Genomic DNA, 16512 nt, shown 5'->3' on the forward strand with positions numbered 1-16512 from the left:
ATGTCTGTTAACACAATTACCCGGTCGATCGAGATCGGACTTCGAGTCGCCGGCATCTGGCCAGGCGCGGCCTACGTGATCATCAGTCGACTTTACTGGACCACGACGATGATAGCCGCGCAGATCTTTCAATATCGCCACATGGCGTTGCACCTTAATTCCGAGGACATCTCACAGCTAATGGACGGCTTGAGCGCAACGCTGTCATACAGTTTGTTGTTTGTCAAGTTGATTGTTTTCTGGACAAAACAACGGTACGTCGTCGCGATCCTTGCAGTCTATGATTTTACGATGAGCTGTACAAGTCGAACAAAACGTTCGATAATACAGAGCGACTGACATGCATCAGTAATTATCATTGCATCGTATCAAAGCATTAGAAAGAATTAGTGATTGTGTTTTGCAATGAGAAAGCTTTAGCACATTAGAAGTCATTGTTTCGGCAAATAATATACATATCATTTCTTTCTCGTGCATCATCAGTAATTTGTAAATAATAGGATTTTAATACGTCCTTTATTATCCTTTTTTAATTGTACTCGTTATTACACACACATCGGGGAATATCACTACCTACAATGATACCCATATATACTTATCTTCGTATTTTTCAATCTACCTTCTACCTTCGTTTTTCATCGAATACAGACAAATATAGTTTCCCAATCGTAGTCTTCAAGGGGGGAATACCTTCGCTCTCGCGATGCTGCAGGAAATCGATTCTTCCTAGAATATTTAACGACGTGTTAACGAGCATCGCGACGGACTGGAAGGAATGCGGGGACGACTTGTACAGCATGAGTAGCGTGGCCAATCTGTCGCATCGTTTCTCCAATTTGATCATCGGCCTGCACTCGACGGCCGTGCTGTTCTACGGCATCGGCGTTGTCGCCCTGCGCAGCAACGACGTCGCCGACGCCGCCGATCGTGAACTTTTTCTCAAGATGGAGTTACCCTTCGAGAGTGGCACGTCGCCAATTTACGAGGTCGTCATGACCACGCAGTTCCTGCATCAGATGACGGCCGCCACCGTGATCGGCGTGCTCAGCGCGCTACTCGTTACACTGGTAAGTTGGGGGCCTCAGAGGCTTTCAACCCTCCCGGGGATTTTCAAGTTCCCGACTGAGATTACCCCCGGGAATGCATCCCGGGAGCTAGCCCAGCCCACGTTACCGCGATGACTGTTCGTAACACATTTCAATTCGTTTAGGAAAAATTGGAAGAAAAGTTATTGGTCGGAAATTGATTTCTACTATAACTAGTCTAATTGATTTGTTGGGCTCATTAATCAAAGTTTTGGCTTGATAACTTATCTGCCTTCTCTTAATTAATGTTAAAAATATTGATTATTATTTGTTTTGCTTAAATATAATATATAAATATTTATATATATAAAAATATGTTTTCTCATTCACGAGATTTTCGATATTATAATAATAAATTTAAGAATTATCAATAAATTTCCATTTTAGTAGAAATTTTGAAACATCTATTATTATATCATATAACATTATATATAATTTTTTTACACTTTCACGTAATATCAAAATTTGTGCAGAGAACGGATAATAGAATTAAATCTTTAGGTGCTTCATGCGGGCGGTCAGATAGATCTTTTGCGGGAGAGATTATTGGAAATTTTATCGAAAGAAAAGAAATCAACTATTTCCATGATCACGATAGGCTCGTTAATTCGAAGGCATCAAAACATCATTATTTTCACCGAAAAGATCGAAAGCCTGTACTCTTACATCGCGCTAGCCCAATTCGTATCGAACACCCTTGTTATTTGTTGCTTAGGCCTTATCATCGTGAATGTAAGTAATTTTAATGACTTTCGCCGCGCACAGATTAATCAATTACACTTTTGATTTACTTCGATGACACACGTATGTATATCGAATATGTGTGCGAATCAAGTTATCGTTTTCAAGTGACATTATTACCTTGTACACGGAGAGAATTTTCTCTTAAAATTTACCGTGAAATCATGGTAGTTGTGGGACAACATGTACCATCAAGAATTTTATGCGAGCTATTCTGATTAATATCTACCATAATAAAAAATATTAATATTTATTACATTAAAATATAAAATATGTTTGATTAATTTTACTAAAATATATCTAGGAAATTTCAATAATTTTTCAAAATTTACCAATCTGCTTGGTAATTTTTATTACGTTGTTTGTAAAATGTCTTTTGTATATTTTAAAAATTCCTTGGTTGCCAAGTTGTCCCAAGTTTGTAGTGAATTTAAGGGTAAAATATAACAAAAAATTCTCTCCGTGTACATGTATATTTATATAATACTCAGCAACTTACAATTTTAATACTTTTTACAATGCAATTCGCGGTAGAAAAGATCCGATCGTGCACATCGTTATTTCAATATTGCAGTCGATCGGCGCCGATCAAGGCTCTTCTATGTTAGTGAGATCCCTTTTGTTTTATGTCGTCATAAATTTAGAAGCGTTCATTTTCTGTTTCGCCGGCGAATATCTAAGCATGAAGGTGAGCAATTACAGCTGCTGATTTTACCGAGACAATTCTCTCTACCAGCTCCTGCTTTTCGAATTTTTACTCCAATTTGACTTCCAGAGCAAGACGATCGGCGACGCGGCGTACGAGTCTCTGTGGTACGATTTGTCTCCTAGCGAGAATCGAATCCTGCTGTTCCTGATAATGAGGTCACAAAAACAATTGACGATCACCGTCGGCAGATTCACGAATCTCTCTTTGCAACAGTTCGCGAATGTAAGTTTTACGCAACGTACGTCGATCGGATTATGTGTAACAGAGCTTCGTTATTACGTTCATCACGTAAATCGTTAACCTTAACATATACGATTAGAACAATATTTATTTTTTTATACACGCAGCAACGTTATATATTTGTCGCAGATCATGAAATCGTCAGCGTCATACGTCTCTGTGCTACACGCATTGTAACGATATATTATTATAACGGCTGTAACTATTAATATTGAATTACTAATAACGCTGGAAATTACTTATAAGATAATTACGCATGGAAGATTACTCTATTTTTAATAAAAGTCAATGGTCAGCTGACGTTCCCTTGGTTAGCGTCTTTTTATTACAATAATATTTACGTAAACGTTGTTAAACGCGCACAGTTTACGCCGCCAGTTTACTGAAAATATGCCGTTGCTTCTGGGGGCGGGGGAAGAAAAATATTTTTCGTAAGGATGAAGGCGCGCGCATGTCACGGACTTTCATCCCCTAAAAGAACTTTGAAACGTCGCGTCGTTCCGCGCTAAATTGCGGAAGTTATCCCGACACAAGCGGGGACTGATTCTCCCCCTATCTCGCATGTATTCCGTTCTGATAGCGTGCAATTGTGCCAGATGGCCACAACGAATAGATCGCAACGCCAACGAAATTACACTGGGATTACTTAGCGCTATTTCGCGCATACAATCAGAACGCTTTCACACGGCAGCGAAAACCAGCCTGGAGGGACGATTTTATTAGCGACGACCGTATCTGCATAGCGCGGGCTACTGTAATTCTATCGCCCCTCGCAACCGCTCAATTTACAAACTCTGAGTTTACACTCGGTACGAGAAGAGAATTTATACTTCGTATTATCTGGCAAAAATACACATCTTACACACACGTCGACTGTGTCAAGGTAATGTATAAGGGAATAAGTTGCGCAATTCTACCCTTCGTACACAATTTTCTCTCCGTCAGAGAACCCCAACGCAACATTTTCCAAAAGAAGTGCCTTATGACTCTCATTTCCGATTAGATTTTAAATTGTACTTTTTTATCAATTTTATAAAATAATTATTTATTGTTTGGATGTACGTTTCGAATTTTGTTCCATAATTATAAGTTCTTATTTTTTATATCAAATTATCTTAAAAACAAAAAATTTTCATATTTTTATATTAAGTATCTTTTATCTTTGAATATTAATTATTCATAAGTATTATATCTCTGTACAGGATATGTTCGTTCAGAAACTTACCCTGTAGATTTATTTAGAGAGAGGGTATCTTCTAAACAAAAACTTTTATTCCCTACGGTTCTATATCGCTGTAGGAAGTGTAGGATATATCAACTTTCTAGATTGTCTAAGAATTATATTCTGACAATGTAAATCATGAATTTTCGCTTACGTCGGGTTCTATGCAGTGGCGATGTCATCGCATCTTACTTGCAAGTACGAAATTACGGGGTCGGAACGTTGCGTTGGCGTCGTAAATTCCTTCTCGAGTTTCTCATCGCGACACACCATGAAAATTCTTAATTTTTGCATTTATATAGCCACATCAGCATCGACTTTCTTGAATTTATTGATGTGTAACATAATATAAATTGTGCCAAATAAAAAGACAGTCAAAAGATTGCTAATATTCATAAACAAAATTTTTTTAACTGGAAAATCGTACGTTTAATTATTCGACGGATATGTCTTTTAGAAAAATAACGGACTATAGACCTGTTATTATTTTCTTGTCAAATTAACGCATTAAATTTATTACAGAGATTATATAAAAAATGGATCTATTATTTTTGTAAGTAAGTATCTTTCTAGAGATATTGCATGTCTTTCTGTTACAATGTAATTAATCATAATGCTTTATAAATTATTAAAAAACTAAGTATCCAATTCCTTATGCATTTTCCTCTAATATCTTCACAATCACGTGCGAAATATGCGCTAAAAATAAAAAATGAAATTGTGTGTACTTTGCCACTCATTGCACACAAAATGTAACGCGAGATCGTTATCCGGACTGAAATTAATCCCGTGAAAACAAGTGTAGTTTACGGGAATTTAATCGAACTAATTTTATATAGAAGGAGACTCGGTTGACAACTTCTCCAGCGTCAATCTCCAACGAGTAGAGATCTCGCGCGCGAGATTCTGTAGGTAATGAACGAACCAGTCGTTTCAAACTTTTTGGCATTTAGAGGTAGTATGATTTTCCGGGGGAAACTGCGCCAGTGGTAGTAGTAACGGCGGCGGCGACGGCGGCGGCGGCGGTGGCGGTGATGGTGGTGGCGGCGGCGGCGGCGGCGGCGGTGGAAGCGGCGGCGACGACTTCCCCGGGCTGAGCGAATTGGTCTCCATGGAAACCATCCCGAAGCCAATCCGGGGTGCATTCGTACGTACATTTACCCTTGTCGTGGCGCGTCTGCAGCACCCTCTCTTCTCCCCTTCTTCCGCTTACCACCCACAACCCTTATAAACTCGCACCCTCTCTCGCTCTCATCTCCCGCACAGCTCTCCGCTCTCTCCGACATTTTCTCTCCGTCTTCCTCTCCTTCTTTCTCTTGCTCTTTTTTTCTTTTCTGTCTCTCGATTCAAGTTGTTCCTCCGTCCGCAATTCCTCACCGCTCTCCTCGTCTCTTTTTCCTCGCCTTTTTCGACCATTTTATTTATTCCTTATTCACTTTTATTGTTTCGCCTGCACACGGTCTTGCCGTATCTCCACGCTTCCATTTATTCCGCCGCGCTCCGGTGATCCCGTCACTTGTGAATCCAAGAATAAAGTTTCCATCTCTATTTAAACATTTTTGTCGACAATGAACACGTATGGATGGATTTAGTTTTTTTTTTTTTAAGCGATTCGTCTATGCATAGTGTGCATTCATATGGTAAATGAATTGTTCCTACGAAAATATGGTTTTCAATATCTAAATTATTGCAGTATGCTATTTTTGTAATCTAGGTCGAAAGTTGAAAGAACTCCAGTTCAATCGAGTTCCGGAGCATAATTCAAGATTCGGACATCCCGCACAATAGAAAATTTCCAACGAAGAATTTTTTGTTTTTCCATAATAATGTTTTTGCATTCGAACACACTATGGGGACATTTCTTTGTTCTGTTGAGTAAATTAATGTTATCTAAATATCACTCTTGTTTGATATGTTTCTTCCGCTAAACATATCATTTATATTGAAATTATATTGGAACTATTTTCTTGCTACTAAAGGATTTTTTTTGCCAATCATCCATCATAACGTCCATTGATTCTCGTTACTACTTCTCTTCTCTTTAGTCCCGACTTTTCCAGATACTTTTTAGTCTCTAAGCGCAGCGTACGCGTACTATCTTTATTCAGCACTCGTTTATTTATATATTTCAGTCCACGATGCTGTTGCTGGATCCATAAAGCGGCGATGTAACATGTCGATCGTTACATGACCCTACAGATGTTATTACGTGTCCCATTACCCCTGCTCCGAATATTCAGCAACTCGACTCGATGATCCGCCGAAGGGTGTATTTCGTTCGCCACACCATGACGTTCAAGTCTAGCGGATTATGCGATGCGTTCATGTTTGGTACGCCAACTCTGGAAAAAAATAAAGACGGAAATAACCCACTTTGGGGCCCACGATTGCGCGTAACTAAAAATCGTAATTAGATATTCTATTTCAAAGATTTTCAAGTTACACTAGTCAATTCTCTCAATTAGTTCTGTCGATATTCAGTTACGCAAAAATAACTTTCACTTAAGGGGCACTAACCAAAATGTTAATTAGAGTTACGATATCCAAATAATTTGATTATCTAAAATCGTGGACCCCAAAGTGGGTTATATTTTTCCCAGAGAAGAACGATATTTTATTCAGAAGCTGGAATTTAGAAATATATATATGTATAATAAAATTTACATCGTCATTCTTGGAATATGCGACATAACATTAAGACATTAAATTAAGATTTATATCTCATTAAACTGCATAACAAAGCGAATAATAAATATCTCGATAATGTTCTGCGGAGAACGCAGGCAAATCTCGAACTCTACCTGCGAGAGAAGATTTATTTCTTTTTAGACGACTCCGGTATCGATTCCGGAACTTTGCTCGCAGGAGGTGTCGTAGAAACCGAATTTCGCCTCGCAACACGTGGGTGTCGACATAACGTTCATGCGTAGACGAGAAAGGATCGCAAGAAAGTTTGTAGTCGCTTATTCGATAACCGTCGAAGGAGGCACGGCTCCCCCCTTCGTCAAATGCTTAGGGCTTGGCCGCTTTATCACCTTGCAATACACATTTCTCCTAAATTTACCAAATCCTCGAAGGGTAGCGATTACGAAAACGCTTAATTCGACCACGTAAATGTAAACGACTATGTAATCACGAAAGTTACATCGCAGAGTAGCACTAAAACGAGACGAATATTACCATTACACAGCAGTTATTATTTCAGTTTTTTCAGATGTTATAATACTTCTTACAATTAGTTGATTTATACATTTGTAACTTTCAAACGCGATTCTCAAAGGCGCGCGCTCGCATGCAATTAAAAAAGAGAATATAGCACAACCGTTCATAATTCACAAAACATAATTATGATATGTAAACGAGTACGATAAGAAAACCGGTTTATAATTCATACGTTACCCTCCGGTTATCACTCGTAAATCACCAGACGGTCACATTTCTGCTTACCCCTCACCTGCGACGGCCATCGGTAGAATTAAAATTCATATCGAACGCATTACCCGGCGACCACAATTATCATGCATTAATACGCGGTGGTTTTTCACCAGAGCTGACAGGTGCGATCAGCCTGATTTATGTAACTTCTTTTTTCCTCCGGCTACATGAGAAAGATTAACGTCCGCGTACGTAATCTAAGTATATATATATGTATATTACAAGTGCACACGTTATTGACGCATATTCAAGATGTGAGACGACCACGCGACGTAGACCGAACATTCCAGCACGGTTCATAGAACCGGCGAGTTCATACACGATGATAAACGCCGATCCTTATCATGCGCACCAACATACATCTGATTGTGAGAACGTGCGCTACGCATTTCCCATAAGCAAACTGCCCCTACAATCTACCACCCTCTCGCTTATTACACGTAGACTTCTCGCGAGATCTGTTTTCCCATCTTTCGACTTTCTCGGGCTGCTTTCTTTCTCCACGTCGTAAAAAAAAAAAAAAAAAATCGGATGGCTCGCGAGCCACTCGTAGTTCTCTGCGACAAAGGATGTTATACAAGAAAGCCTCCGTAGAATTGACTCGTGAAACGCTAACAATAAAATAACACGCTCGAAACTAACGTTTAACGTGCGACAGCGTGGAAAATAGTACGTCCGATGCACCAGGAACGAACAAAATGCTCTCTACATGATTTTTATTTTTGAAACAATAATTCGCAATAGCTGTCGATACCAATGTACGGACAAAAATTGGCACGCGCGCGAAGCTGCACTAAAGTTCTCAACGTCGATTTCACGTTCGGCATTGCTTGAAGGACGTCAGGTACACACCCCACAGTTACGGTTTAATTTTCAAATTTTGCTTCTGTATGAGGAATTTGAAAAATCATCAATAGGAGCTTCGTTAAATCCAACATTCGTAGCTACGTCTTTCGTAATTCCGAAACAATTTAAATTCTAATCATGCCACCGCAAATCCGTGTATTGCTGTTGACACACCGTAGTTTCATAACGCGGATTAAAATAGCGGGCGCGCGGCCGCTTGCGAAACCATCCCGTTTGCCGTGCGTTTTTAAAATATCATATCAGTTTTTGCAACAGCACGGTGAAAAAAGCTTACAGGATTGAGAGCGCCGGACATTATAACGCTGATAGAATTTTTTTCCTGGAAAAACTCTTCGTCGCGCACGAAAATCCATGTAATTCTTTCAAGGATGCGAATATCACGAATTATTCACAGCGCGAAAACGGAATTCATGTGTTTACGTGATATTTATGGGTAAACATCGGTGGAAAATAAAAGCTGCTTGAAAAGCTGTATTGTTGGCACAGTTTTCGCTTAATGAGCGACTTCATAACGACGATTACATAATGACAGCCGCTTAGAATGGATAAATGTTGTTTATCCCGTGAAATAATGTTACGCAGAAAAGTATATTTGCGTCGATGTTATATACAATCGTTTGAACTCTGTGAAAAGTATTAATATGCATGAGGCAAAGATAACGCGATTTTTTTTCTCGAATAAAAATATAGTTCAAGTGTGACTTTGTGCCAAAACTACGTTGTATATATTTGAATATATTTCTTATACACGTCACATACACGTGTCGCCGTTGAATTTTGAGCGTAAACAAACATCGATTACGATTGAGTTCACCCGCAATTTGTCTTACGTCAAATTGGTTCAAGCGGGACTCAAAGAGAGACGCTTCCTACGGTCGACCGCTTCGCTGCACTCCGCCAATTTCGGCATGATTTACATTCGAATCGCGAGCAATTCGACCTCGACTACGAAGTACGCTTATTAAGTGCAAGCACCGGCTGAAAGAGAGACCCCGCGTTAGACGGGGCGATAAAACGAGACTTGGACATTCTCGGTCGTTCGAGCAGCCACCAAAGGTTAAGATAGTTAATTAATAGATCCCCCTTCTCCGGTGTCCTTCCGACATATTTCGGAGCCGCCGTCGCGATCGAGATCAAAGATACGCTTTCGCGAGTTTTAATAAGCGCGACTCAGCCCCGAAAACGACGGCTTCCGTAATTATTCAATTACGGTGACGCTCGTCATGAATACCGCTGCGACGTCCACCGAAGAGATTATATCAAAGGGGTAGTTGAAAATCCCTTTGTGCAGTGAATTGAATATTCCCTATTATGCGAATAATGCCGCGCCGGAAATTTTGAAATTCGCGAAGAAGACTTTAGGGGCGATTTATCTTTGTGACGTAAACTTCAATTTGCTCGGATTTATTTGGTCTATTCAATTACTGGGTATAAAAGACTTTATAGAAAATTTTTAGTTGAAAAAACTCCGTGTCTGATATTAATTAACCACTATGATGAAATTAGAACACAGCTCAATGCAGAGATATTTCACGAAAAACATCAATATAGGAGTAATCTTCTTCAATAGAAGTGTCTTGTTTTCAGTTTACCACCTTCAAGGATTTCCTGCGTATTGTCGCGTCTATTGAATTGAGCCGATATCTCTCTTCTTCGGATGAAACGGCGCGGAATATATCCTTTGACAAATCGTTCGCGTTCGAACACACCGCGAATTTAGGGATCGAATCTTATCTCGTCGATACAGACCAATCCTCTATTCTCGCGCGTCCCACTTGCGCTCGGCGCGCAACATAATGCGTCCGGGGACCACCCTTAAATCCCTCATACATTCATAAAGGCCGCCTGCAAGCAAACAACTAAGATGAATTCCCATTCGGTCGGCCATCGGGAGAGCCCGTTTACACCGAAAAGGATGGGCGGAGCGACATATGCGGGCTTCCTTTCTTTGTTCTCCCGCACCCTTACCGCCCTTATCGATTGGCTTCCACGTGACGGATACGCACGCCGCCACCCACGCGACCGATCGAAGTGCACGCATATATTCAGAGTGTGAGTTCACACACACACACACACACACACACACACACACACACACACACACGCACACGCACACGCACACGCACACGCACACGCACGCGCGCGCGCGCGCACACACACACACACACACACACACACACACACACACACACACAACACACACATATTCATATGTATGTTTGTGTATGTATGAGCGTTCGTGTAACGCACAGCAGGCACGAGGCTGAGGGTTTCTCGCATGTACATCTGGCAGTTTCCAATGATAATGTTCGAACCGTGAATATCGCCGCGATATTTGACCCCCGATATGAGAGTGTAGAGCAAAACTATGATTTCATTTCCGTGCGCGACTGTGACAGTAGTCCGCCGCGAAAAACGATACAATATCCCGAATGGTCATCCATTTATATCGTGTCGTGCGTCAATGACCATCACGTGGTTTTTAAAAGGCTTTAAAATAGCAATTCCACATTAATTGAAACGTGTCCGGTGACTATAATCATACTTTCTGTCACGTTGCAGTTTTAGTTCTAATCTTAGGATTCTAAATTAAGTCTTAAAATCGTTGTTATTGCCGATCGGAACGAGCAGAACCATCATACCCGACATTCCCGACAAAATAAGGTATTATTGGCCAATGATTCCATCTCATAGAATTTACGAGATAATTTTTATCGCATAAAAATTAACGGTGCACGTAATTCACTCTACATACTTCGTTTAATTTCTAAATTTATTAACCGATAAACGCGTTCTAAGAAAAGAGGTCGATGCTCATGCTGCGCCTCCCACGTATTTCCTCGCGAAGCACCAACAAAACGGAAAGGAGGGGCCGATCTCTGGAGGTCTTAACTTTTAATTTTTTAAACGTATCCGTGGACGCTTCGGGAGAGCCAGATGCGCGAAGCCCGTAAAAGCGCCTAGCAGTTTATACCATCTGATGGCCGGTACAATTTGTGTGTACGATCACGTCGTGCATAAGAAACGCGAGCAGTTAAGAAAAATTGCAGTAACGGGCAACGAGCAACGAGTGAAAATACTTTTACGAACGAAAATATTCATCTTTATGTGAAACATTCTGAATAATTAGACCGATTAATCGTACATCAGCTCGTGCAAAGAGAGAAATATTTCTTTAAAAAATATCTGTTAATCACAAATATTTCCCGAACCGATCCTGAAATATATTATTGATACTTATAATTTTATGGGCAATTTGCATTCATCGACTAATCGTTACATATCGCGATCGATTCTTCCCTTCAGCCTCTCTTTTGCGTTATTACTCGTATTGCTCGAGCTGCTATAATATAATTCCTCCTTTTACATCTGTCGATCTCAATGCCTCGCGTTGAATAGCGTGCGGATGCAATGAAAAAAGTAAGTTTTTTGTGGAGCCGGTTTGTTATTATACTGCAGGACCACGAAGCTTTTTTTTTTTTAAACTGGCCAGAGCCACGCCCGTGCGCTGCAAACGCAAGATCGTCACTTCGGCTATTGTTGCACCCCTTATGTCGCGTGTCACACTCGCACTCCCTCTATTCGCTTTAGTTATGGTAATTTCTGCGCGGCTCTCCCTACGAAATCGTATATGAAGAGTATAAAAGCGATTTCATACTCTTTGTCGCGAGCATATTAGTATATATGTAAAATTTTATATATTATGTATAAGATTATTATACGATCATATATATCACGTTCAAAAGGAGCGTGCGGTAAAAGAAATTCGGCTTTCGAAACATTACAGCAAAGAAAAATTATTTACGCCTAATGCTAATACATAAATTAATAAAAAAATGTTACCAATTTCTCTTTGGCAATCAATGAATACACGTTATACACAAGCTTGATTAATCTCAAGAATTACTTCATTTATTCGCATTTCTCATTCTCGCTAATATTTGCACTAATAAATGACTGGAAATGAATCGCGATTATAGTAATCGTATGTATAACATACACTTGGATGATATTTCTTTATAATTCCGAACGAGAGAAAGCGTCCTCACTCGAGGGCAATCGAGACCTCAGTAGTTCGTAGTTAGATTCCGTATTGTTACAAGGCCATTACACGGCTGGGGGTGACCGGGGGGGGGGGGCCCCGGATGAGACGCGTGTGCACGCGTGCAGCTTCTAATGGCAGATGGTGTTGGGGCCCGCGTTTGCGGCGCAGCTGCAGACGGGAGGGGCGGTACGAGCGAGAAAGGACGAAGGGGAGAGGACCCGCGGAATCGCGAGAATCACCCTATGACTCCCGTAACCGACGGAGGGGAGCCCCTCTCGCGCGCGGGCAGCTCCGTCGAGCGCTAACCTGTTGGTGTGTGGCTGGGCCCGTGCCAACTCGACGATTATCGTGCGGCGAGAAAAAAAAGGACTCATCCCGAAAAACCGGGAACGAGCTGGTACGAGCGCGACGCGTATACGCGCATCACGCGAGAGAGCGTGAATCTCGTTATCATCCTGCAATGCGCACCGCGCGCGTGCCTGTTGCAGACAACGGTGAAAAGCTCGCTCGCACGGACCGCGAATAATGGATGTACGTTAAGCACGCGAAACGGGCTGTCGTCCTGCGCACATTTGCCTCGCACAGTCCCGTAAATGGGAAATGCACGCTCTGTCGTTTAAATTGATTAGTATCGGTAGTGCCATATAATCAGATTAAAACAGAAAGCAACGAGAGAGGCGCTCGGAACCGTACGTCAAGATTTTCGGAAGATTAACTTCCATTCGTTTGGAGAAACACTAAGAACGGGGCATGTATTCGAAATGCGCCTGTAATTTGAACTTTAGTACATTGTTCTTTTGTTCTGAAGTCCTCGTTTAATTGTTAAATGCCAAGATTTCGTTATTAAGGGCCGGTTGTTCCAACCTGTTGGTAAGCTAACTAATAGTTAAATCATATGTCTATCTTCGTCTAATTTAAAGGATAAACAAAGACATATATATGATTTAACTATTAGTTAGTTTACCAACAGGTTGGAACAATCGGCCCTAAGACGAGAGTATGAAAAGGAAAAGAACTTACATGTCTCGCATTTGATATTTTATAAAATACTAGAAATGGTTGTATTGTGTAGAACTCTGATCTGACTACTCGTAGGAAAAATCGCATAGTGAGATAAGAATTATAATAAAATAAGAATAGATTTTATAAACGAGAGAATGAATTTATAATCGCTTGTGGTACAGACAGGAATCATAAGCTCTCTCTTAAGATACATATATCTTTGAGAGAAAGAGAAAAGAAGAAGAGAGAGAAAATGTGTGTTACTCCTTTAACTGGGACTTCTTTAACGTTTCACTCGATAAAACGAGATTTTATTTTATTGCCGAAACCAGTCGCGATTGCAGTTTCATGCTTACGTATCGGCCATAGACTCACCCTATCATGGAATCGGCGGATCCTCAATACGAAACAGCAGCTGCCGCTGTGCTCTCTCGACGCAGCGGGGTGACGGGGAGCAGCTGTCCTCTTTCCCTCGCCGCTTTCGAATCCGGATTCCGATTCTGGTTCTGCTTGCTGTATCTACCGCGCCATATGCGTAGATGGATTCGTCACTCGCAGAGTGACCCGTGCTGCTTCCAAAAAACGTGTTTACTCAAATGAAATGAGTGCCGACAGTACGTTCGATGTACGAAACTCGACGCGACCGAGTCGGATTGAACGCGCTGATGTTTCCATCAAAACCTCAATCCTTCATATTAGCGATCGGTTTATAGAAATAAATATATATTTGCGATTTTTTTATATTTTACGATCCGACAAACTAGAAAATAAAGGCGTTCTACTTTAATGTAAAACAGTCCGCGAAACATATGTATATACTGAAAATATATTGAAGACATAAATTGTAAAGAGGAATATCGGTGAAAATTTCACGTTGAACAACGGCAATATTATGAGTGGATATTTCTATAACGAGTTTTCCCTTGTTGCGCTTCGACGATGTGACGACCGATACGATTGACGTAAACCGCAATAAGCGCGGATTTATCGACTCGGTATATCGACGATACGCGAATGCCAGCAAGGTCCGGGCCACAGACGCGAGTAAAAAAAAAAGAAAGAAAAAAGGAAGAAAGGATCCAACCGAGCGCGAAGCAGGCACGCGATAGAGGAAACGATGAAAATTGTAGACAGACGTGAAAACGATCGGCACTCGGTCTTTTATTTCGTGATATAAGTCACTATTCACTTACATCCACCTATCGATATCGCGGAAATCGATGCGATAACGCAAAAGGTAAACTTGAAGAAAGAAACTTTTTATCTCGGGAATGGTCTCGACGATTTACCAATATTTGTAAATCTGGATACAGACATCCGGTGTTCCCTAAAAAAGTGTTATATATCAAACTTGTGAGTTCGACATTCGAAATACGACGACAGTCGCGCGAAACGGCGTTTGACCGAGTTCTCGGTAAGGAGAGCTCGTTGCCAAATTTCCTGAAGATTATCCGGAGTTTGGGTCTCGTTAAGAATAATAAGAATAATCTCGTATCATCATTCTCATCATTGGAAATTCTCTCCGGTCGAACCGGTTTCACCCCTTCGGCCTAATAAACGTCGCTTCCCTTTCGCGCATCCATAACGCGCGTCGATTATGGCGTATCGCGCATACTACGCGAGGATGATCGCGCGCGTGTCAATCGACTCGCGTCGGCGACTCGGCGATGAGAGGGGTGGCTCACCCTCTACCTAAGCAGCATTGTCTGCCTGATTCTGGTCTTGCTGCCAGCTGTTGCCATTTTTTTTTTATTTGGCCCCTCCTCGCTCGTGCTCGCCCCCGGGCTCCTTTGTCGGGCCTCGTACTCGCTCATGCCAGTCGATCCGAGCCGAAATTAATCAAAAGGGGACGATCGGTCGCACGTGGGCAAGCCTCTTCCTCCCCCCGTTCCCCGCCCCTGTGCAGACGCGCGCTTTTCCTCGATCAAAATATTAAATAGCGCAACCCCCCTTGACAATTCCGCTTCGAAGCCCGGAACAATGAGTTAGACGAGGAGGGAAGATGAAGAGGGAGATGAAGGAGCGAACGGCCACGTGCCAACTATGGGAATAATGCCGCAACGGCCACGTGCTCAGCACCTATCGGGTGTAGCGGCAGAAAACGACCACTGGTTGCGTCGCAGCGGCTTACGCTTTCTAATTCCGTCTCCCTCGCGCAGTCGGCAATATTTATTTGCATCTGGGATCTATCTCGAGCGCGGACCTCAGTTGAGAAGCGTGAAAATTGAATCGCCACCGATGAGAAAACACAGGAAGCCACTCTGTATGTAACTTACCCCCGTGATTAAGTAAATCCGTGTGGTAATTGACTCGAGTAACTCCGCGGCAGTTGTACAAAGTTTGAGAAAGTACCTCGGTTTTGGCGTTAATGTAATTTTATTGAAATAAAATAGTGATACGAATATTATGTTATACGTAGGATAAACTATTTTGTTATATTAAATGAGAATCTGAAAATAGACTTCACCAATAATGCATACTTTTTTTCTCTTCATCGGAAATATATCTTCTGGTACTGGTAAAACTGGTTGTTAGCAAGACATTAGCTTAGACCGAGCTACTTTTCTATGAGCTGCTCTGTATTTTCAATGTATCTCAATTTGTCAACGTATGACGTCATAATAAACTACTAGTTATTTATATAATTATTCTTTATAATTATATATCAATTATATAATTATTCTTTTAAAATTCACTCCTTATTTCAAGCTTTCATAATCTTCGATGTCTCATCTTGGAGATAAAATAAGTCAGAGTTTATTTGATGTTAATATTTACCATCTTCGCTTTCCACTGAAAATTACAAAACGTAAGGTTTGTGCGTAATGGGGAACGGCCCGTTGTGAAGTTTCAGAGAGAAGATATTTTCTGACTCACGCTTTTACGTACCGCTGAATCATTCGATGCTCGCGACCGCGTCGCGCGTCGTCAGCGTAAAAAATAAACCCGAAAGACCGAAAGTGACATGACGAATTGCAATTGGATCGTAATTACGATTCAAAATTACAAGAGAGGGTGCAAAACGGCGACGCCATCGCCGGTAGTCGCCGGGCCTTGGCGTGGCCCATTATGCCCTTTCCTTCCATTAATTTAAGCGTCGATAAATTACTTTCTCTGCATACTAATAGGACTTATATAAGCGAGGGTAGATAAGAACTCGCGACTC

At 41.3% G+C, this 16512-nt stretch overlaps 1 protein-coding gene across 1 annotated transcript; it reads left to right on the top strand.

The window, feature by feature from the left end:
- LOC139776275 (odorant receptor 13a-like) lies at positions 1-2985 on the top strand. The gene is made up of 6 exons (XM_071712844.1): positions 1-254; positions 731-1067; positions 1587-1817; positions 2401-2514; positions 2602-2757; positions 2905-2985. The coding sequence occupies exons 1-6, from the start codon at positions 1-3 to the stop codon at positions 2950-2952; spliced, it is 1140 nt and encodes a 379-aa protein (XP_071568945.1). The 3' UTR covers positions 2953-2985.
- The last annotated feature ends 13527 nt before the right edge of the window (positions 2986-16512 follow it).

This window comes from Temnothorax nylanderi, unplaced genomic scaffold (genome assembly GCF_030848795.1).
Source record: "Temnothorax nylanderi isolate EJ_2023f unplaced genomic scaffold, tnyl_v1.0 TNYL_tig0116_pilon, whole genome shotgun sequence".
NCBI lineage: Eukaryota > Metazoa > Arthropoda > Insecta > Hymenoptera > Formicidae > Temnothorax > Temnothorax nylanderi.

What these genes read in the sequence shown, in the direction of transcription:
- LOC139776275 (XM_071712844.1), top strand. Translation starts at nt 1, where the DNA reads ATGTCTGTTAACACAATTACCCGGTCGATCGAGATCGGACTTCGAGTC. An exon ending in GTTTTCTGGACAAAACAACG is followed by an intron (nt 255 to 730) that starts GTACGTCGTCGC and finishes GATTCTTCCTAG; the next exon opens with AATATTTAACGACGTGTTAA. An exon ending in CTTTGCAACAGTTCGCGAAT is followed by an intron (nt 2,758 to 2,904) that starts GTAAGTTTTACG and finishes TATTTGTCGCAG; the next exon opens with ATCATGAAATCGTCAGCGTC.